Below are 23,183 nucleotides of genomic sequence, written 5' to 3'. Positions count from 1 at the left end.
GATTATAGACCGATAAATTGGTCTTTAACGGGAAGTATAGACCGATTAACGACCGATTTGGTCGGTATCGACAATCTTGGTTGCTAATTACGAGTTTCTGACGGTCTCACTCTCTATCTGGAGCTCCGACCGCCTAAATCCACCCGTTTTCTTCTCGACGAATCCCTCGAGAAAAACATCTATTTTTGATAATTGAAACCCTAACTTGATGATGCTTTCGAATTGTTAGGTCAAAAAATCATGGAAGAGGTTTAGAGAAGAGAGAAGGGAATAGGGAAGAAATTCCGTTAATATGGCAATAAAAGGATACTATGTCTATGTGCAGAGGAAACTCAATGTTGCGGTCAGTTACAATTCCATGATCATTGCCTTTAAAATGAATTCAATATCGAGTATGAAAATTCATGATCATTTTAACCCAAAAAAGAAAAAAAATACATGATTATTATTATTATTATTATTATTATTATTATTATTATTATTATTATTACTATTATTTTATTTTTTAAGTCACAAACACTGCCTCAATATTCTAGGAAATAATTTGAAAATTATGAGTATGTAATTATTTTTGTGTACAGCTTCTACTTTTCAATTTTCATTCATTTTGTTGAGTCAATGATATATTTTTTCGAATAATAGTATAAAATTTAAGCAATTATGCAAATTAAAAAGAAGTTCATTCTTGATTTTTCTATATAATTTGTCATTTCATTGCACTCATACTTCAGCAATGTCTTTTGAACTTGATTTCTACATGTACATTTATTGAAAATTCAAGAAATTATAAAGCAAACATCAAAGACTTAACATTTTTGCGATAATCACCGGTATGTTTCTATTGTAGACAATAGCAAAACGAGTATATGTTGATAATTTAAAAAATGAAAGAAAAAAAAGACATAAATATCAATTAAGCACTTATAGAACATCAACATAGTTACTAGATCAACATGAAAGTAATTTTTTTTAAAAAAAAATAGGAGAATAATTTTGTTGGTCAACTAACTTGTTCAATTTTGGCATTTGGTGCACAAACTTTTTAAAGTTTGGTTTCGATACACTAACTTTTAATTTTTTGTTATTTTCGTTTCATTGCTAACATACACACTCGAAAAATGTTGACATCACGTTGGAAAATGATGATGCAGCTTTGGAAATTGTTGATTAGTCAAGCTATCACATCCACAACCGGACAAACGTAACCGAAAATTAAAAGTTTGTGTACCAAAATCAAAATTTAAAAAATTAGTGAACTAAAACAAACATGGATAAGTTAATGAACAAAAACAAATCATTTTTCCAAAACCTGCTCATGGTAGCACAAGGTTCCAATAAGGCACATTAGTTGTTGAATTTTCAACACTGAAATATGTTTCCACACCAATTTCTAAACACTAAAATTCCATATACAGAACTATACGTATAATAATTCCAACCATTTTAAACATTTGAGAATGTATCATTGTATGTCAAAAAACATATATATCATGTCATTTGTATGTCCTACGATATATTTTACAAGGACAAATTTTATCAATGTCCTATGAAGCATGACTAAGTTTACCAATCTACCAACTGACTAAGTTTAATTATGTGATGACTGTCCAGTAATATTTTACACTTGTAAAAGATGATGTTTGCCTTATATTATAGACATCACCACAATAACAAAACGGATTATAGATCGACAAATTGGTCTTTAATCGGAATTATAGACCGATTAACGATCGATTTGGTCGGTATCAATAATCTTGGTTGCTAATTATGAGAGGTCGACATCACAAATCAGTCTCTAAAATTAGAGACGAAATAATTACATTCGGTCTCTAAATCAGAGACCTGTGTCATACAATCATTCTCTAAGTTACAATCATTCTCTAAGTTAGCTACGGGTACCATACAATTGGACTCTAATTTAGAGACTGATTTACTCAATTAGTCTCTAAATTAGATACCAGTTTTCTTACCTCATTCTCTATTAATGACCTGACCATCGATTCCTTTTTTTTGTTATTAAGAGCTATCCAAAACCACAACACAATATGCATAATCAATCAGTATAACCATCCAAATAGCACAACACAATATATCATGTCATTTGTATGTCCTGCGATATATTTTACAAGGACAAATTTTATCAATGTCCTATGAAGCATGGCTAAGTTTACCAATCTACCAACTGGCTAAGTTTAATTATGTGATGACTGTCCAGTAATATTTTACATTTGTAAAAGATGATGTTTGCCTTATATTATAGCTATCACCACAATAACAAAACGGATTATAGACCGATAAATTGGTCTTTAACGGGAAGTATAGACCGATTAACGACCGATTTGGTCGGTATCGACAATCTTGGTTGCTAATTACGAGTTTCTGACGGTCTCACTCTCTATCTGGAGCTCCGACCGCCTAAATCCACCCGTTTTCTTCTCGACGAATCCCTCGAGAAAAACATCTATTTTTGATAATTGAAACCCTAACTTGATGATGCTTTCGAATTGTTAGGTCAAAAAATCATGGAAGAGGTTTAGAGAAGAGAGAAGGGAATAGGGAAGAAATTCCGTTAATATGGCAATAAAAGGATACTATGTCTATGTGCAGAGGAAACTCAATGTTGCGGTCAGTTACAATTCCATGATCATTGCCTTTAAAATGAATTCAATATCGAGTATGAAAATTCATGATCATTTTAACCCAAAAAAGAAAAAAAATACATGATTATTATTATTATTATTATTATTATTATTATTATTATTATTACTATTATTTTATTTTTTAAGTCACAAACACTGCCTCAATATTCTAGGAAATAATTTGAAAATTATGAGTATGTAATTATTTTTGTGTACAGCTTCTACTTTTCAATTTTCATTCATTTTGTTGAGTCAATGATATATTTTTTCGAATAATAGTATAAAATTTAAGCAATTATGCAAATTAAAAAGAAGTTCATTCTTGATTTTTCTATATAATTTGTCATTTCATTGCACTCATACTTCAGCAATGTCTTTTGAACTTGATTTCTACATGTACATTTATTGAAAATTCAAGAAATTATAAAGCAAACATCAAAGACTTAACATTTTTGCGATAATCACCGGTATGTTTCTATTGTAGACAATAGCAAAACGAGTATATGTTGATAATTTAAAAAATGAAAGAAAAAAAAGACATAAATATCAATTAAGCACTTATAGAACATCAACATAGTTACTAGATCAACATGAAAGTAATTTTTTTTAAAAAAAAATAGGAGAATAATTTTGTTGGTCAACTAACTTGTTCAATTTTGGCATTTGGTGCACAAACTTTTTAAAGTTTGGTTTCGATACACTAACTTTTAATTTTTTGTTATTTTCGTTTCATTGCTAACATACACACTCGAAAAATGTTGACATCACGTTGGAAAATGATGATGCAGCTTTGGAAATTGTTGATTAGTCAAGCTATCACATCCACAACCGGACAAACGTAACCGAAAATTAAAAGTTTGTGTACCAAAATCAAAATTTAAAAAATTAGTGAACTAAAACAAACATGGATAAGTTAATGAACAAAAACAAATCATTTTTCCAAAACCTGCTCATGGTAGCACAAGGTTCCAATAAGGCACATTAGTTGTTGAATTTTCAACACTGAAATATGTTTCCACACCAATTTCTAAACACTAAAATTCCATATACAGAACTATACGTATAATAATTCCAACCATTTTAAACATTTGAGAATGTATCATTGTATGTCAAAAAACATATATATCATGTCATTTGTATGTCCTACGATATATTTTACAAGGACAAATTTTATCAATGTCCTATGAAGCATGACTAAGTTTACCAATCTACCAACTGACTAAGTTTAATTATGTGATGACTGTCCAGTAATATTTTACACTTGTAAAAGATGATGTTTGCCTTATATTATAGACATCACCACAATAACAAAACGGATTATAGATCGACAAATTGGTCTTTAATCGGAATTATAGACCGATTAACGATCGATTTGGTCGGTATCAATAATCTTGGTTGCTAATTATGAGAGGTCGACATCACAAATCAGTCTCTAAAATTAGAGACGAAATAATTACATTCGGTCTCTAAATCAGAGACCTGTGTCATACAATCATTCTCTAAGTTACAATCATTCTCTAAGTTAGCTACGGGTACCATACAATTGGACTCTAATTTAGAGACTGATTTACTCAATTAGTCTCTAAATTAGATACCAGTTTTCTTACCTCATTCTCTATTAATGACCTGACCATCGATTCCTTTTTTTTGTTATTAAGAGCTATCCAAAACCACAACACAATATGCATAATCAATCAGTATAACCATCCAAATAGCACAACACAATATAAACTTTTATATAGTTACTCCGAGCCACAACTTATCAACACCAAAATCAACGTAGATATTTATAACAATAATTCAAGTATGAAATATCCCAAAACAAATGCCAATTCATTTTTAAAAATGTTCAACCACTTCCCAAAATTACCAAGTCAATCCTTCAAAAATTCAAGGAGCTTGAGTCTCATCAGAATCTATAACGGGTGAAGAAAAGTCTAAAAAATCATATGGATGTTCTAGTAGTCGAGAAACATCGTACGAGCCATAAATTCACACATCTTTCCCTCCAATTCAGTCACTCGAGCTCTCAAATTTGTGTTTTCTGCCCTCAACTCTTGTATATCAACAGACGAGCTACTCGGACAACCGCTGCCTGTAGAAGTAGACATCACATGGGAAAATATAACTTTTTCTTGGGAGCTAAGTCCATAAACAAAAATTTTCTTCATCCCTCCAACCACCTAATATACGTCGGACAACACAATGTAAACATTGATATAACTACTCCAAGCCACAACTTATCAACACCAAAATCAACATAGATATTTATAACAATAATTCAAGTATGAAATATCCAAAACAAATGCCAATTCATTGTAAAAAAATGTTCAACCACTTCCCAAAATTACCAAAGTCAATCCATTCGAAATTCAAGGAGCTTGAGTCTCATCAGAATCTATACGGGTGAAGAAAAGTCTAGAAAAGCATGTGGATGTTCTAGTGGTTGAGAAAACATCATACGAGCCGTAAATTCACGCATCTTCCCTCAAATTCAGTCACTCGAGCTCTCAAATTTGTGTTATCTGCCCTCAACTCTTGTATCTCGACAGACGAGCTACTCGGACAACCCCTGCCTATAGAAGTAAACATCACATGAGGAAATACAACTTTTTATTGGGAACTAACTCCATAGACAAAACTTTTATTTATCCTTCCAACCACCTAATATATGTCGTTTGTGGCATCATTGATGAAGTACGTGGCTCTTCCTCCTCTGCAGTAGTTTGAGCCTCGACAATTCTTGTAGTTACATTATTCTCTATAAAAGAAAAAAACTATCAATATGTAATATATCAATTATTCATCAATTTAACATTAAAATTTTAGATTTAATAAAGAAAAGTAAATATTATTTCTCTTAAATCTAATGTTTCATCTGGTTAAACTGATGAAAACTCAATTATCTCAAAAGATTACACCAAAATAATGTTAACAGAGAGATATAATTTTTATATTCCTCACAAGTTATATAAAATGCAATATTTGATGTTGAAGATCACTAAAAGTTGTTTTCTTCTTAATACATTGTGAATATTCAAAAATATCATGCAATAAATTTTCAAAACTACTTGAACTTGATCGAAATACAAACAATGGTTAGATTTTATAAGAAGATAAAACTTTCCAACAACCAATCTTTTAATTTAGTTGTGACATGTAATGTAAATCAGACCAAATAAAACAAAATTGTATAAACCATCAACTTAACATAATGGGCAAGCGTACAACAAATAACAATTCCAAATTTGTAAAATACGACCATTTAAGCAGCAGAAACACTGAAAAAAAAATCACCAATTAATACGTATATTTTACTAGATAATAAAGATTCAAAAGTATGTTTACTAATACTGCGAGCCTAAAATCTAAATGGGGTGGAACTATATTATTTACTAATGACTTTTAATAATTACATCTATAGTCCGAGATCGAGCATCGACAAAAGTGTCATCCTTGTGATGATGCGTAATACGAGACTCCTTCTAACAATAATTTTTTCGCTTTAAATCCGCTTTCTGCACAAAAAAGTTCAAATATGTTAGGTTGTAAATATTAACAATTGAAATATATTATTTTAAACTCACCAGTTTCAAAGTATGCTCGATTATATAGCGTGATCTAGCTGTGTGCTTAGAAACTATGGTGCGCATGGGCCAATCACCTCAATATTTTTGTTATTTTTAGCTTCTTAGGTTTTTTTCCCCCATTTTTCTTTTTCAAAACAATCTGTCATGCAACCCATACGTCAGTAGGAACTTGTCTTGATAGATGAATTATTTGTCTCCATTTGTGCAGCAGTTTTTTGTAAAGTTCTTGATGTACGAATTACATATTGTTCCTTTAAATTGTTCATCTTCCCCGGATTATCGTGTATATATATCTTTTGCATGGTCAAACCAATACAAACGAAAATATTATTATTGTTTCTATTGTTTTTATTAGTGTTGTTGTTTTTGTTGTTTAACTTCTTAAAAAACTATTTGTAGTAAAAATCTTTTCCTTCTTCATCTAAATGTCTCGTGTATGCCCAGATGCATACTGTCGCAATTTGAACTTGAAAGTGATATATGCATGTTTCTAATTTCATCTAAAAAATTTAATTATTGTTGTTGTAACTATATTTTTAAAATTATAATTATATGATCATTATATAATTTTACCTGTGAGTATTTTCCATTTTATTTATAAAATAACATTCTCTTAAAAAAATATTTACATATTATTTTTACGGAGAAAAACTATATATTCAATTATTTTTGTCTAATCATATTTTTATCAATCCGTTATTGTGTTTGAGACTTTTTTTTGTTTTGTTAAAGTCGCTTGTTGTGGTGAGGGGGTTAGACGGACCCCTATACCCGTTTATTAGAGGAAAAAACAATACATGAGAAGAGGACTAGGCCAAAACCTCTTGAAAAATTACAAAAAATTCAATCAAAAGAATGATATCTAATTCTAACATTGTGTTTGAGACTTTGAGTGCTAGTATTTATTACATTTGATTTGATCGTTTTGAGAAACTAATATTATGTTAAGAAATATGGAGAGAATGCGACTATTATTTGCCCTCATAAAAACAAGTTATTATTTAAATTTACAAAATAATGAAAATATGAAATGTATAATATAAAAGTTGCGTTTACTTGACTTGATAAATGTAGGATGGGGTTATTAATCCAATATCATCTTATGTTTACTTGAAAAAATTCAATTCTTCTCAAATCTCAAAGCCCGTCATTCCATCTTTGTTTACTCTTATTTGAATTGATATCTCGTCCTTAATATTTCTACGTATAACTCATCCTTCTCATTATTTCTGGAAAAAAATCCACAGATAACCTAATCTACCCTCTCCCATGATTTCTTCTCGTTTATCTCCTCTTTTGTTTCCCTCTCAATTCTTTATTTTCCCTCCCAATTTCTCTTATTTTATGGGCACACCATCTCCATTTACCGTCAATGATAAAATTAATAACTCGAAGTAAACATGTTATTGTTTATCCATTATTATTCTATATTCATTAAAATCATTTTAATAGTCCTAGTATAATCTATCCATATATAATCCTATCCCACTAAGTAAACCCAGCCATATTGTAATGTGACTCATATGTACTTATATATATATAGACTTTTCAGCTGCCCAACTATATTTTCATACCTCGTCCGGGTTTTAGTTGTTTTTTTTTTTTTTTGCATAACTAAATCACGGTATCGGGTTTTAGTGATCGGTGACGAGTTGTGCATCATTAGTTGGACAGCTGAAAATTTATATATATATATAAAATGAGAGAGAGAGAGAGAGAGAGAGAGAGGGAGAGAGAGAGAGAGAGAGAGAGAGAGAGAGAGAGAGATGTTATCCCGCACCATAGAGTACGAGGATCCATGGGCGCTGCTAAGCGAGCTGATGCCCACCTCATTTTTTTAAATATTGAATACCCAATCTCACCACCTCTTCCATTACCCTATCCATCATCTTCACGCCTCACAACCACCATCACCACCACAAATCATCATTTAAAATTCACAGTGGGAATTGCTTGTCCCACCCGTCAAACGTAGGGGTTTGCATATCGGGCGGAGGTGTTGGGTGTTAAGGTTGAAGAAGATGGGCGCAGATATGTGCTGCCTACAGTGACGATGACAGACGAGGGTTTCAGATCGGGCTGAGGTGTTGGGTGTAAGGGTTGTAGTCAGCAAGTGTGGTGGTGGGCCGACAACAATCGTGGGCGGTCGTGGCAGAAAGATGGTGGCGACCAATGATTTTTTCGGTTGTTGTTTGAGAGAGGAGATAGAGCAATGAAGATGAAGGGTTGATGTGCCGTATAGCTGTCAGACGGGATAACCTATGGCGGGACGGGACGGTCTGCCGAAAACTCACCGTTTAGCGGGTCGATGACAGGCCGGCCCACCATCCCGACGGACTGAAAATTTTCAACTCAATCCAACCCAAAATAAGTTACGGGTTAGGCGGATCATCACGCGAGTTGGCTAAATACAAATAAGTAAAAATAAAAAATCATTATAATTAATTATAAATTTCATTTCATAAATAAATATTAATATAAACATATCGATAAAATTTTTAATTATTGATTTTACACGTGTAAATTTTATATAAAATAATTAATACAAAAAATAATTCACAACTTTCATTAAAAAGGTACTGTTAAGAAATCTACCAGATACAATTCTAAACCAATTCACAATATCAACTATGATCACAAACATGCACTTGACAGTAAGAAACACAGAACATTTACGTGGTTCGTTCTTTAACAAGATCTACGTCCACGGGAAATCCAAGCCACCCTTTATTGATCAAGATTAAAAGAATGTATGTTCCTTTGGTACAAATCATAACACCAAGAAAGATGTTCACACAGAATTACAGATTCAAAAAACCACAAGCCTTCTTCCTTGAGTTAGAACACTCTCTGTCAATTCACGATCCCTTCTTGTTGCTTTGCCTTCTCTACTCCAGATCACGATCACCTCTAGTTTGGTGTTCGTCCCTCTTTTAGAGAACTTGAGCTTCTTTTCTTATCGGGTGTTTTGATTAGTTGTGTGTATCCTAACTGAAGAACTCCTGAGCTGTTTATACTTCTTGATTCTCAGATAACCATCTTCCAACTAATTCCTCTTACTGGGCTGGAATCCAATTCCTTTATTAAGAAAGTCCACTAACCAAAGAAGCCCAAACTGATTTGTAAGCCCAAAGTTTGATAGACACAATTAACAACAATCTCCACCTTGTCAATCAAAGTTTTGGCTGGCTTCCTTCCTCTGTCAAGAGACTTAGTTCCTCATCACAGCCTTGATCAAATCAAGACAATGTTTGAATTTCGCATATGGAACTGCTTTAGTCATCATATTTGCCGGATTCTCAAGAATAGATATCTTTTCCACTACTACCTCACCCTTAGATATGATGTCCCTTATGAAATGGAGTTTCACATCAATATGCTTGCATCTCTCATGGAAAGTTTGATGCTTTGTAAGGTGAATAGCAGATTGGTTGTCACAATGTACCTCCACCTGGTCTTGTGCAATACCAAACTCTTTCATGATTCCTTTAAGCCATATAGCCTCTTTGATTCCTTCGGTAAGAGCTATATACTCTGCCTCAGTTGTGGACAGAGCTACCACAGATTGAAGTGAAGCTTTCCAGCTTACTGTTGTTCCAAACACAGTGAAAACTATCCCTGTGATTGACTTTCTGGAGTCAAGATTTCCACCAAAGTCTGAGTCTACATACCCCATAATAGGATGTTTATCTGATGTTTGTCTTTCAAACAATAGTCCAAGATTTGAGCATCCTCTTAAGTATCTCAAAATCCACTTTAGAGCTTCCCAATGTTCATTTCCTGGATCTGCCATAAACCTTGTAAATACACTCAGAGCAAAAGCAAGGTCAGGCCGAGAGCATACCATTCCATACATTATGCTCCCCACAGCACTTGCATATGGTGTTCCTTCCATTTCTTTTCTTTCTTCTGGAGTATTGGGAGACTGTTCTGCTGAGAGTTTAAAGTGTTGTCCCAAAGGTGTACTTGAAGCTTTGGACTTATGCATATTAAACCTCTGTAGAACTTTGTTAATATAAGAGCTTTGATTCAAGAATAAAGTCTTTGCCTTTTTGTCCCTGGTAATTTGCATTCCCAGAATTTTCTTAGCTTCCCCCAATTCTTTCATCTCAAATTCTGATCTCAATTTCTCCTTTAGATCATTTAGTTCACTCTTGCTCATGCTACCTATGAGCATGTCCTCCACATACAATAGAAGAAAGATCCTCACTGTTTCACCATCTCTTTTGAAATAGACACAGCTGTCATAAGCACTCCTTTCGAATTTTATAGTCATCATGAAATCATCAAATCGTTTGTACCATTGCCTTGGACTTTGTTTTAGACCATAAAGTGATCTTTTGAGTAAGCATACTTTGTTACTGTTTTTAGATTCAACAAAGCCTTCGGGTTGATCCATGTATATGGTTTCTTCTAACTCACCATGAAGGAAAGTAGTTGTTACATCAAGTTGTTCTAATTCCAAATCCAAATGAGCCACCAGTGCTAACATTACCTTTATTGAAGTATGTTTAACCACTGGTGAGAATATCTCATGATAGTCTATCCCTTCAACTTGTGTGAATCCTTTTGCCACAAGTCTGGCCTTGTATCTCATTGATTTAATTCCTTGATTCTCCTCCTTCAATTTATATATCCATTTACACTTTATTACCCGATGATTCTTTGGCTTGTCAACCAATTTCCAAGTCTGGTTTTTTTCTAAAATCACTAATTTTTTCTTTCATGGCTTGTTTCCACTTTGCACTTTGATTGGATGATACAGCTTCATGATATGAAAGAGGTTCACTATGCTCAACCTGTTCTGCTACATTGAGAGCATAGGACACTATATCAGCTTGGCCAAACTTCTGAGGAGGATGTATTATTATTCTTACTCTGTCCCTGGCTAGCATATAAGAGTCTTCTCTTCTTTCTTGATAGGATTCTTCTTTACTGCCATGTGAGTCTCCTCTTGAGTTTATGAGATCACCATCTTCCAGTAATTTAGTATGTGAATCATGCTCCACCTCAACTCTAAGGTCTGTATCTCTCGGTACTGTTGTCTCATGTGTATCAATAGTCTGCTTGAAACCCATCTTTAATTAATCAAACACCACATCTCTGCTATGGAAGCATCTTGGCCCCTTTGACTCAAGATTCCAGACTTTGTATCTCTTTACCCCATCAGGGTAACCTACAAATATACATCTTAGGGCCCTTGTTTCCAATTTGTCTTGCTTGTAGTGTGCATAAGCGAGACATCAAAACACCTTGAGACCTGAGTAATCTACAGGTACACCACTCCACATTTCCATTGGTGTTTTGAACTTCAAGGCACTATTAGGACACCTATTTATCAGATAGCATGCTGTGTTAACTGCTTCGCCCCAAAATGTCTTAGGCATATTTGCATTCAGCAGCATGCATCTGACCCTCTCCAGTAATGTCCTATTCATGCGCTCAGCTACTCCATTTTGTTGTGGTGTTCCTGGATTAGTCTTAGGCCTTGTAATGCCTTTTTGCTTACACAGGTTATTGAACTTATCAGAAAAATACTCAAGACCATTGTCAGTCCTTAAGTACTTCAACTTCCTGTCCAGCTTGTTCTCCATCAGTGTTAGCCATTCTTTGAATTTCTCATAAGCCTCATCTTTGCTCTTAAGCACAAAGACCCAAAGTCTTCTGGAATAGTCATCCATAATGGACATGAAGTATCGGCCACCTCCATGTGTAGTGGTCTTTGAAGGCCCCTACAAATCTGAGTGGACATATTCAAAGGGCCTTGAAGTACTGTGGATTCCTCCTTTGAATTGTACTCTCTTGGATTTTCCCAATATGCAGTACTCACATATGTCCAGATTCTGAATGTTATCACCACACAGAAGATTTTGTTTTGACAGCTCAATCAATCCTCTTTCACTGACATGACCGAGCCTTAAGTGCCATAAATTTGTAGTACCTTCTGATTTTAAGACCACTGAACTATCTCCCAGTATAGTGTTTCCAAGAAGAATGTATAAAGAATTCCTTTTTACTGCTTTCATTACTACTAGAGACCCTTTAGAGACTCTCAAGTTTCCATTTTCTGACTTGAAAGAATAACCATTTGAGTCCAGCGTTCCCAAAGATATAAGATTCTTTTTCAACTCAGGAACATATCTGACCTGTTGTAGCACTCTGTCTGTTCCATCATACATTCTCAGTTTAATTGATCCAATTCCTTTTACTTTGCATGATTTATCATTCCCTAGTATGACCACTCCTTGGTCAGTTTCTTGAAGTTTTTCAAACCATGATCGATTAGGTGACATATGAAATGAACACCCCGAATCAAGTATCCACTCATTTCCTGAATTTTGGCTTGAAATGGTCAATGCTTCTGCAGACTCATAAGCACCTAAAACTAATGAGGCTTCTGCAACTTCTCTGTACTTCTCTGATGAATTGTGCTTCCTGTCCGGACAATCTCTCTTGAAATGCCCCTCCTTATGACAGATAAAACATCTCAGTTTGAAAGGTGGTCTAGATTTGCTTTTGGACCTTGATCTTCCCCTGTTGCCTTTATGAAATCTTTTCTCCTGTCTGCCCCTTGTCATAAGACTTTCACCATGGGGCTGTGAGTTAGATTGTAGTTTTTTTTGTAACTCTTTAGCCTTGACAACAGATTGAACTTCATCTAAGGTTATAGTTTGATCCCTGCCATAAAGTAAAGCATCTCGAAAATGTTCATATGACTAAGGCAGTGAATTTAGTAGGATCAATGCTTTATCTTCCTCCTCCAACTTGATCTCAATGTTCTCAAGATCATCCAAGATTTTTACAAAGTCATCAATCTGCTCTGATATTCCCTTGTCATCAGTAATCTTGAATGAGTATAACCTTTGCTTCATATACAGCCTGTTAGCTAAAGACTTAGTCATGTAAAGATTCTCCAGCTTGGACCATATTCCTGCAGCAGATGTTTCCTTTGATATCTCTCTGAGTGGCTTGTCTCCCAAACAGAGGATAATGGCACTCTGAGCCTTTAACATGACTTGTGTATTTTCCTTATCATCTCCTTTCAAAGCTTCCTCTCTTCTAGGGCCTCAAGAAGACCTTGTTTAATTAAGATTGCACGCATCTTAATTCTCCAAAGCCCAAAATCATTACTGCCCGTGAATTTCTCAATGTCTAATTTCATGCTTCCCATTTGTTTTGATTTCTCCTTCTCGTTTCCCACAGACGGCGCCAATTGTTAAGAAATCTACCAGATACAAATCTAAACCAATTCACAATATCAACTATGATCACAAACATGCACTTGACAGTAAGAAACACAGAACATTTACGTGGTTCGATCTTTAACAAGATCTACGTCAACGGGAAATCCAAGCCACCCTTTATTGATCAAGATTAGAAGAATGTATGTTCCTTTGGTACAAATCATAACACCAAGAAAGATTTTCACACAGAGTTACAGATTAAAAAAACCACAAGCCTTCTTCCTTGAGTTAGAACACTCTCTGTCAATTCACGATCCCTTATTGTTGCTTTTCCTTCTCTACTCCAGATCACGATCACCTCTAGTTTGGTGTTCGTCCCTCTTTCAAAGAACTTGAGCTTTTTTTCTTATCGGGTGTTTTGATTAGTTATGTGTATCCTAACTGAAGAACTCCTTAGCTGTTTATACTTCTTGATTCTCAGAGAACCGTCTTCCAACTAATTCCTCTTACTGGGCTGGACTCCAATTCCTTTAATAAGAAAGTCCACTAACCAAAGAAGCCCAAACTGATTTGTAAGCCCAAAGTTTGATAGACACAATTAACAACAAGTACATATATCACCATAAAGCAAAAAAAAAAAAAGTTTTAAAAAAAAATTCCAGGCACGCGGGCCAACCCAAGCTCGCCTAGTCCCGCTTAGGCTCGCTTTTAGTTGGGTTGAAAAAGTTTCAACTCAACTCACTTAAATTGTGTGGCGTACCAACCAGACGGACCCAATCCAAATTGGCGGCTATAATGGGTCGTGACTAATGAAGGTGTTGGTTGATGGGGAGGGAAGAGAAGATGTGAGTTTGAGTTTTTCAAGATAAAAAAAACAAAAAACGAGGTGGACACCAGCTCAGCAACGCCCATGGATCCCTACGTCCTAAGATGTCGAGTAATATTTATCTCTTTATATGTATAACACGATAATTCACATTATTTTTTATATGAATTAAAAAATCCCTAGTGATGGGCTATGATCCAATTTGATTTTCTCCCGACCGAGACCAATGAATCAATCCATTTGGGTCTCATATTATTTATTTGGACACTTTATCAAGGCTCATAAATTTCTAAAAGCCCATAAGAGGCTTAAGCCCATAAAACTCTCCGACTATCTATAAATAGCTAAAGTCCTCTCATTATTAAGGTACACTCTCTATAGTCACATGCTCTAGTTATCTAGAACTTTTATTGGGCAAATACTGACTTGAGCGTCGAAGTCTCTTCGCCGGGCAACCCCCGACATCACTCACTTTGCTTTGTGATGCACGTAACAATTCACGAAGTTTGATCTTTGAAATAGTTCAAGTATTAATCCAACTATGCAAATCTTTACAAATTACTCAATTTTTTTTTAATTAAATAATTTCAATTTTTTGCTACATCACCTAAATTAACCTCATGGTATGCAAACTATATCAGTCAATCAATCACACTGAATAAATTTCATGTGCTCGGTTATCCATGTATGATTTGTTGCAAGTATAATGATTGGAGTAGGAAGGTGGGGGCCACCAAGTAGCCAGTTTACGGTGGCAACTCTCTTTTTCATTCTTACGTCCAGATTCTTCCTCATTGTATTATTCTTGTTATTTTGTCTATATTCCGTCATTATCATTATTATTGTTGTTATTATTTTATTTGGTTAAGAATTGTCATTCGTTAATTGCTAAATATGACGTTTTATTCTATTTGTTTTTAAATTCATCCCATAATGTAATCTTATCATTTACTTGTAAATCATACATAGTTCTCTTGTGAAAAATTAAAAGTTACTTGAAAGTTAAAACTTTCGGTTAAATATTAATTCATTTTCATTTTTTTAAAATATAAACTGATTTCTCACAAGAACTTAACTACAAAGTTTGGTTCGTTATACAACAAGCAAATATGTTTGCCCATACACTCATTAGGACGGCCAATTTTTATACTAGTAAGTGTATTTTTTACGATGTCCCAATAATTATTCATTGTTCTCTGTCCTAATTTCATAGATAATATGTGTTACAAATTCTATGCTTATAAATACACCAAATGTCTATACAATATAATTTAATTAATTTTTTTTAAAAAAAATTTAAAGACATGATATTGTTTTAGGAGTGAAATACTAATTTTTTTAAATAAAAAAATAAAAATTTGGTCCAGGAGCCTGATTCCCGATCAAGTACCAAAAAACTCGACACCAACTCGAAATTAATAATTTGGTTTGGATCCGATATTTTTTAAAAATTACTTAACCGATCGGGCCAAATAAGATACACAATATTAAAAAAAACACACAGATGCCTAACACAATCTTATATATATAAAATTTAAATAAAAATTTCAGATGTACCTAATTCCGTGTGAATTCACGTCTATAAATTTGAGATTGTACGGGCTCCTTTAACCGCTTATAATATTTCATAAGAAATTTTCTAACATTTTGACTTTTTATCAAGTAGTAGCATATAATTTTTCTCTCGTCCACGTTATGAAAACGTTTGACATCATCAAGTTATCGATAATATTTTCGATTCTAAATTAATTCACACGTTGATAATCCACACATATCTAATCCAATGAATAGAAAGAAGATATATAAAGTGTAAAAAAAATTTCATCGTCCATGTTTGAACGATGGTTATAAATTAAGATATTTATGACTGAATTATTTAATTGTCCATTAATCTATCACGTCATAATAATTACAATCACCCATAAGATCGTGAGACGATTTCAGAAGAAGATATATATATATATATATATATATATTTATTGAAAAAAGCAAGTGTAAAAAAAATTGCTAGGGTCATGAACAATTTAATTTAAAGTAGAAAAGGTTAAAAAGCTAATTGAAAACCAGTAATAGGAATGTTGGGGTAAAAAATGTTAAATGCAAGGGTGATGAAGAAGAAAAATCTATAAGAAAACAAAATAGGCAAAGGGCCATCTTCCACACAAAAGGCAACCACCAGCACTCTCAACAGGTTCTCACTCCTCTTCCATCTCTCCGCTCATAATTATTCAGGTATGTCAATCTATCTCCATTTTTCATTTTACTATTATTATTTTTTTCATTTTGCAATCTCTTGTTTAAAAAATAAATAAATTACGGCGCTGTGTGGAATTTATTTGGATTTCATCATCCAGTTGCTGAGTTTTTGGCATTTTTGATGCAATTTTGTTATTGATTCGGATGACCTGATACCTTTAGGTTTTGATTGCTGGTGGATTGATTTCGGCAAAGTTTGGAGATTCAGGGTTTTGGAGTTCCTGCCAATTTTCAGAATTTCCAGATAGGTGAATTCTCTTTGGTGACTGTCAAATATTTCTGATTTGAGGAAAAATTTTGCTAGAGGCACATGTTATCTGGGTTTGTTGGATAGTTCTATCCGTGGATTTGGATTTGGGTGGGTTTGTTGGATAGTTCCGTGGATTTGGATTTGGGAAAAGTTTGCGAGAGGCACATAGTTCTATCGGTGTTGGGGAGTTGAAGTGTATTCGAATGGTTGATGGTTGTATGAATTTGATTTAGGACTGTGGAAGAAACGATGGCGGCAGAGAACGTTTTTGCCTTAGGAAGAGTAAGTGAGACTGTAAGTGAAATAGGAAGTCAAACCTTTAATAGAGGGGATGAGATTAATGCTGAAGAACCTCAGTGTTCCGAGAAAGAAACTTCGACAGAGATGGAAACTGCTGAGGCAGGATTCTCGATCCAGAGCAACGAGAAGGAATATGGGATGAGTAATTCAGTATTTAGTTCAGATAAGGCAGAGGAAGGAAGGCACACCAATGTGGTTTTCTCAAGAGAATCTCCTCTTCAAATTAAAGAAGATTTGAGTACGAATGCTTTTAGTTCAGGTGCAGAGAAACTTAAAGCCAGATTAGCTGCTACTGATTGTAAGCAAGGGAAAAACGAGAGGAAGCTTAGTCGACAGGATAGAATTGAGTTAGGTCGGGTGTTTCAAGGGGCTGTGAGTTCTTATAATTGGGATCTCGCGGAGAGTCTGATCTTGTTGGAAAATCCTCAGACTTTGAACGATGCATTGTGCATTTCTTTGGACTCAATCTGGTTCTTGAGCACACGGCAAGAATTGTATGGAATCACTAAATTAATCAAGAATATTATTGCCAACGGGGCTTATGATTTTACTCGAGCTGCACTTAGGACATCATTTCTTGCTTCCTGCGTTTCTGCTTGCCAGAGCCGATCAATGAGCTTGGCAGACACTGTCACAGTGATGGCACAAAGGTAAAAACTTGTTTGTTTTATGCAATCATGTGAGCAAGGTGAATTATTTTCTAGCGCATGGCATACAAGTCTTTTTATAGCTCTTAATTGAATATTTCGTGAGTTCAATACATAGTCTTTACCTTGCAATTGAAAAGGGCTAAGATCAGAGACCAAATGCTTTAAAAACAGGGTTAAATCATTTGAATGAAGCTATACAAAAGCATGAGTTTCCTGCGGCTTGTACAATTTGATGAAAGTGCTTTGATCTTCATTCCCCTAGTAGCCTCTTTAATTTGGTGCCCATTTTTAAGTGAACAATATCTTTTGTCTTGATAACTGAAAATGCACATTTTTCAGTACTGAATGTCTCACGTCTGTTTTCGATTGATGGCGGAACTAAGGCGCGTGGGTCCCTTGGTCCATGGATTGAGGCAAGGTGCATGTTTTATTGAATTGAGGATCTCGAAGCATAAGATTTAAACCTGGATGTACATTATATTCTTTCAAAAAAAGCTATTGAACAATAATAAACAAATTGTTCATCATGCACTAGCAGATATGAAATATAACTACACTGGATGTCATTCAGTCATTGGATTTGCAGTCTGTAAATATATAACAAATCAATCATGAAGGCACATCAAAGTGAGTGATGTAGGCTGTATCTAGGTGCTTTGTAATGGTTAATTTTAGTATTATCAAGGAACAGATGGGGGGACATACCACCAGCTGTAATGTTGATCTCTGTGATTCAAACTAAAACACGCTTTTTATTGTAAACAAAAGAGGAACAAGAAAAGCCTGTCAAAAAGTACCGTTTGAATAAATCCACGTCCATTTAGTTTGTGTTTACTATTTAGACTATGAACCTTGGATGTGAAATGCTTTTGAGTCCTACTCATCTCTGTTTCTTTGTTTTGTTTTTGGTTTTGGTTTTTGTTTTTGTTTTTGTTTTTTTAAAGTTGGGGGAGGGGATTGTTAGGATCAAGGCTTGAAACTTAGACCTCTTCCCAAACATAGGACTTGGCTTCAGACGAGCTACATCAGCTTGAGTCGTACTAATCTGCCAAGCACTTTAATTTTCAAGAACCTTCTGGTTGGACTCTAAGTATAGCCTCCTCTGCTTGATGAGGATCCTTTGTGCTTTTGAGAAATGTACAGTTGTCCCTCATCCTAGTTTGTTGCTTTTAGTTACTTATGCTTGCATAATAAACATTGATTCACAATTCCTATTACGCGTGCCAAGGAATGCACTGTTATAAGGTTACACATATATGTGTATCACGCCTAAGCATGCCCCTATTATGCTTCTAGTCTCACACATGCTTGAATAATCAACCTTGATCTCATGATTCATATTATCTGTGCTAAGCAATGCACTGCTACAAGGCATCACATCATGTATATGGTGCCTAAGCATTCCTCTTTTACAGTTTTGGCTTTAATAATTAACCGAGCATTCTGGAGTTCATATCATGCAGCCAATATGCAATCGAGATCTTGGCTGCTTCCCCCAGCTGCTTGTGAAGTTGATGTACTTAATTTGGTTGTTAGATGAGAATCAAATTATTTTTTCTTTGTTAACACTCCCATAACTTCTCCACACAGTTTGCAGGCATTTTTGCTTGTGCTTTATGAGATTTTTTCCTTTGTTCTATTAGGTTGCATGAAAGGCTGCAGGAATGTAATGGCGATGAAGTTTTGAAGGCAGAAGCTGGTGCTAAGGTTCAAAAGTTTACGGAATGGGCTCTTAAATGTATAAGTTTTCATTCTCGTTGCCAAGGAAATAGGGACAAGGTTGGTAATAATGCTGCTGTCGGTATCCAGCTGCAATTATCTGCTTTTAAGACCTTTCTCGAAATAACCGGCAACCATCTCACGGGGAAGGATTTTACCGAAGCATTTGATGCAGCTTGCTTTCCACTTACACTTTTCTCTAGTTCCTTTGACCCTGGTTGGGCGTCAGGTATATCAGCTACTGCAATCCAAGGATTGTTGGGCATGCTGGTTGAGGGGGGTGCAGACAATGTTAACCAATGTTTTCTTGAGGCCTCACGTTTTGGGAGCACAGAGCTTGTTCGTATTTTGTTGCAGGTAATCTACTTGGGTCTGTTTGTTTGAGAATCAATATCATTAATATTAAATTGTGTCAAGCCTCTGACCATTTTAAGATTGTTCCCCTGCAATAATTTTTGAAACGTGGAATTGTACCCCTTCATTCTCAACCAAACCTGGTCATCTTGTCTTTTATTTTCATGCTCTTTTCCTTTTTTCCATCTCCATAAATGTTGCCATTTTATTTATTTATTGGTGAGTCCTTACATTTGTAGCTTCTATGCCACTTGTTCAGAGCTTATAATTTGGTAAATTTTTTTGCATCTTTTCTTAAGTATTTAAATTACTTGGGATTGAATTCTCCATTGTGTTTTCTCTCTGTTCAACCCTAATCTTTTCAGCCAGTCGTATGCATATCTCATGCCAAGAAATGTAGTTAATTATTCCTTGACCTTTTCTTGATAAACCAGTTAATATCGATTGTTATTTCCTTGTAAAATTTGATATGGACTCAAACTCGTACTTTAATGTCTTATTACCCATCACTAATTAGCCACACATGGGCCTTCGGCGCGTGTTATTTACGACTTTCTGATGTTCTTGCTTTGTAATTATAGGACTGTTTATTACATCGTATTACTTGTTAAAAGTAAAATATCGATATTTGGGTTAGGCCATATTTTACTTGTATATTTCAGTGTGAATGATTTTGCATATGAAACGTTAGCTTCATGCCAAATCTTTGTTATTAAATTGCGTCATGCTTAAAAGGAGAGAACCTGTAGTAGTTTTGATTACAGTATCTTTACATCTTATTACTGAAAAACACTGACCTATATTCGGGCCTGCTACTTTATGTCGCTAAAACTTTCTGATGCTATTGTTTAAAAATAATAGGAAATTATTGTCTTCAGATTTCTTGTTAAAATGATCTTTGAGGTTTGGCAATATTTAGCTCTGCAAACTTATGCCTTAATGATTTTATCGTTGAAATGTTAGGTCCATGCGAAACCACCATACTTTAATATTTCAATATCTGATAATATCAAAAAATTATGTCACTTATAATTTTATAAACTACCACAGCTACCACCGGTGAAATAAATTTATTAGTCTACTAGCAAAAGCTGAGAACATTTCATTTGCATTCCCTCCATCAAAGATGCTTGCCTTAAGTCACTGCAAGTGCTTGTTTCACCAAAAGGTTGTAACTTGATTTTGATTTACAATGAGGTGGAAGGACTGAACTCCGCTGTATCCTGAGCTCAGGCACGTGCCTTTTGGGGTTTTAGTAAATATAAAACATTGTGTGACTGTACCTAGCACTGTTCTAGGTAAATGAAGCGTGTATCGAGTGGTTAGGGAGAAGTTGGCATGGCTGAGGCACCAAGTTTTCAAGGTCTTGAGTTCAATACCACCATAAAGATGGGAATACTCAGTAGTATTTTTGGTCCTTTTCTATTAGCATTTTTTTCAGTTTAAACTCACGTAGTCTAGGGAGAACAGTTATTTCTGTTGTCACGCGATATGAATACGTAAACCATGGTAGTCATTTATGAAATTTTTTTTTTGTTGAAATCTGCCTGTCATTTGATACTGATACCATGGAATTGAGTTTTATGAGCTATGCGCTTTAATATAGTGCCTTGTTGACAAGCAATAGTTATAACAAGTGTTTTTTAGAATGCTGCCCATGTTCATATAACATTAACATTATGTTATTTTTCCTTGTTTTATGCATCACAAAGATGTCATTACCCTCATTTCCTTTGCCTTTTCTACCCTAAGGTTTGCAGCAAGCCCTTGCATCATATTTTAATTTGTTCGATTTACTTTTGTGTTCTAGATTGCGCAAAGAAACAGCTTGGATGTGGATGTTGACCTGGCACTAGGTTTCGCTTCACATTATGGTAAAATTAGCACAATGGAGTGCCTAGTGGAGGAGGGTAATGCTATGGCTTTCTTGGGTCCACTGATGAGAGCTGCTGAGAGGGGTTGCATGCCAGTTGTCGAGTGGTTTGTTCAAAGGGACTGTCGTGATATGGAACTTTGTCTCGCCCTTACAGCCGCTATATCTAGCAATCAAGTCAATGCTGCTGCATATCTTCTTCCTCATGTTCCTCAGCACGTTCTTGCTGCCCTCAGCATTGAAATTCTCAAGGCTGCTGGCGAACGAAGTGGTGGCTCTCTTGATGGGGTTGCATTCCTCCTCCATTCGAATTTTTTAAGGGATCCTGTAGCTACTTACTCTGTTGCCGACAGCATTGCCAGCTCCAATGATGAGGCTATTGCTCCTGAGCTCAGGGCTTTTCTTCAAGAACATTGGTCTGAGGCAGCTTTCTTGGATGGACGGAGGCTAGGAGAAGTACATTTCTCCAACTTTGTACATATTTCGAAATGGGGTGAATCTCCAATATGTTTGAGGGATCTTCCAGGGGCCCTGAGGGTGGCGATAGCGTACCTGCCGCTTTATAGGGACTGCATCAAGTCAGGAGGGTGCTTGCTATCACAGAGGCATCGGGGGCAGCTTGTAGAAGCTGCAAGAAGACTTGGAGGCGTGGTTCTAGACAAACCTGGCCATAGGAGAGAGTTGCTGGCCGTGTTGGAGCATCATCTTCCTCCATTTTTGCTCGATGCCACCGGTCACATGTCTTAGTGAGACGAGTCCCATGAGTTCTTGAAAATCAATCCCGTCTCTTTCACTCGACTTCTCTCTCTCATGTTACAGATAATAACTGAACGAAAATTTTAGATCTTAGGTTGTCTGCATTTTGCTGATACTGAGCATGCTTGAATGTGAGTGAAAAACTTATGTGATGACGTGACATGAATGCATATTGGCCGATCTAATTTTGCTTTTATATTTGAAATAAATGGTGAAAACGCAACAAAATTTTGTTATATGTTAACGATTGTAAATTTATAAATACCAATATTGTTGCCAACCGCACACGATAATTTGTTGTCCGATGTAAGTTTTTTCTCTGTTGCATGTGATGGCATGCACAAATGAAATACTGAAACTCACTAATGGGTTTTAGTGGTCGCTCACAAAAATCCTGCAAGGTTACGTGGTATCAAAACTTATAGCATACGTATCAAACAAAGGAGTCCGAGTTTAACTATCGGCTATTTTACTTGAGCTCTATAACTATTGAATCTGATATTTTATAATCGTTTCAAAGCTGGATCACAAGTTGGCTCACGAACTTTTTATAAATACTACTTTATTTTTTTTCATGATATAATATACACCCAACACACACATGTATATTGATCAAATAATTATTTTTCAATAGTCTTTGTTATTCAAAATTTAATCCAATTTTTCATTCAACTAATAATCTATGACCACCGTTTTTGAAAAATCTTTATTCATTGAAAAAGTTACATCCCGTATTTGGACGTTATTTTTTTGCCATTATACTCAAGTATTACTTCGCCTCGGAAA

At 34.9% G+C, this 23,183-nt stretch overlaps 1 protein-coding gene across 1 annotated transcript; it reads left to right on the top strand.

The window, feature by feature from the left end:
• The first annotated feature begins 16,990 nt into the window (after nt 1-16,990).
• Nucleotides 16,991-22,615, top strand: LOC140863669 (ankyrin repeat protein SKIP35-like). Its single transcript, XM_073267259.1, has 3 exons — nt 16,991-17,695; nt 19,339-19,771; nt 21,579-22,615. The coding sequence occupies exons 1-3, from the start codon at nt 16,995-16,997 to the stop codon at nt 22,386-22,388; spliced, it is 1,944 nt and encodes a 647-aa protein (XP_073123360.1). The 5' UTR covers nt 16,991-16,994; the 3' UTR covers nt 22,389-22,615.
• Nucleotides 22,616-23,183: the final 568 nt, after the last annotated feature.

This window comes from Henckelia pumila, chromosome 4, assembly GCF_033568475.1.
Source record: "Henckelia pumila isolate YLH828 chromosome 4, ASM3356847v2, whole genome shotgun sequence".
NCBI classification, from domain to species: Eukaryota; Viridiplantae; Streptophyta; class Magnoliopsida; order Lamiales; family Gesneriaceae; genus Henckelia; species Henckelia pumila.
The sequence above is the reverse complement of the archived record's forward strand: the minus strand, read 5'-3'. Positions and strand labels throughout refer to the sequence as shown.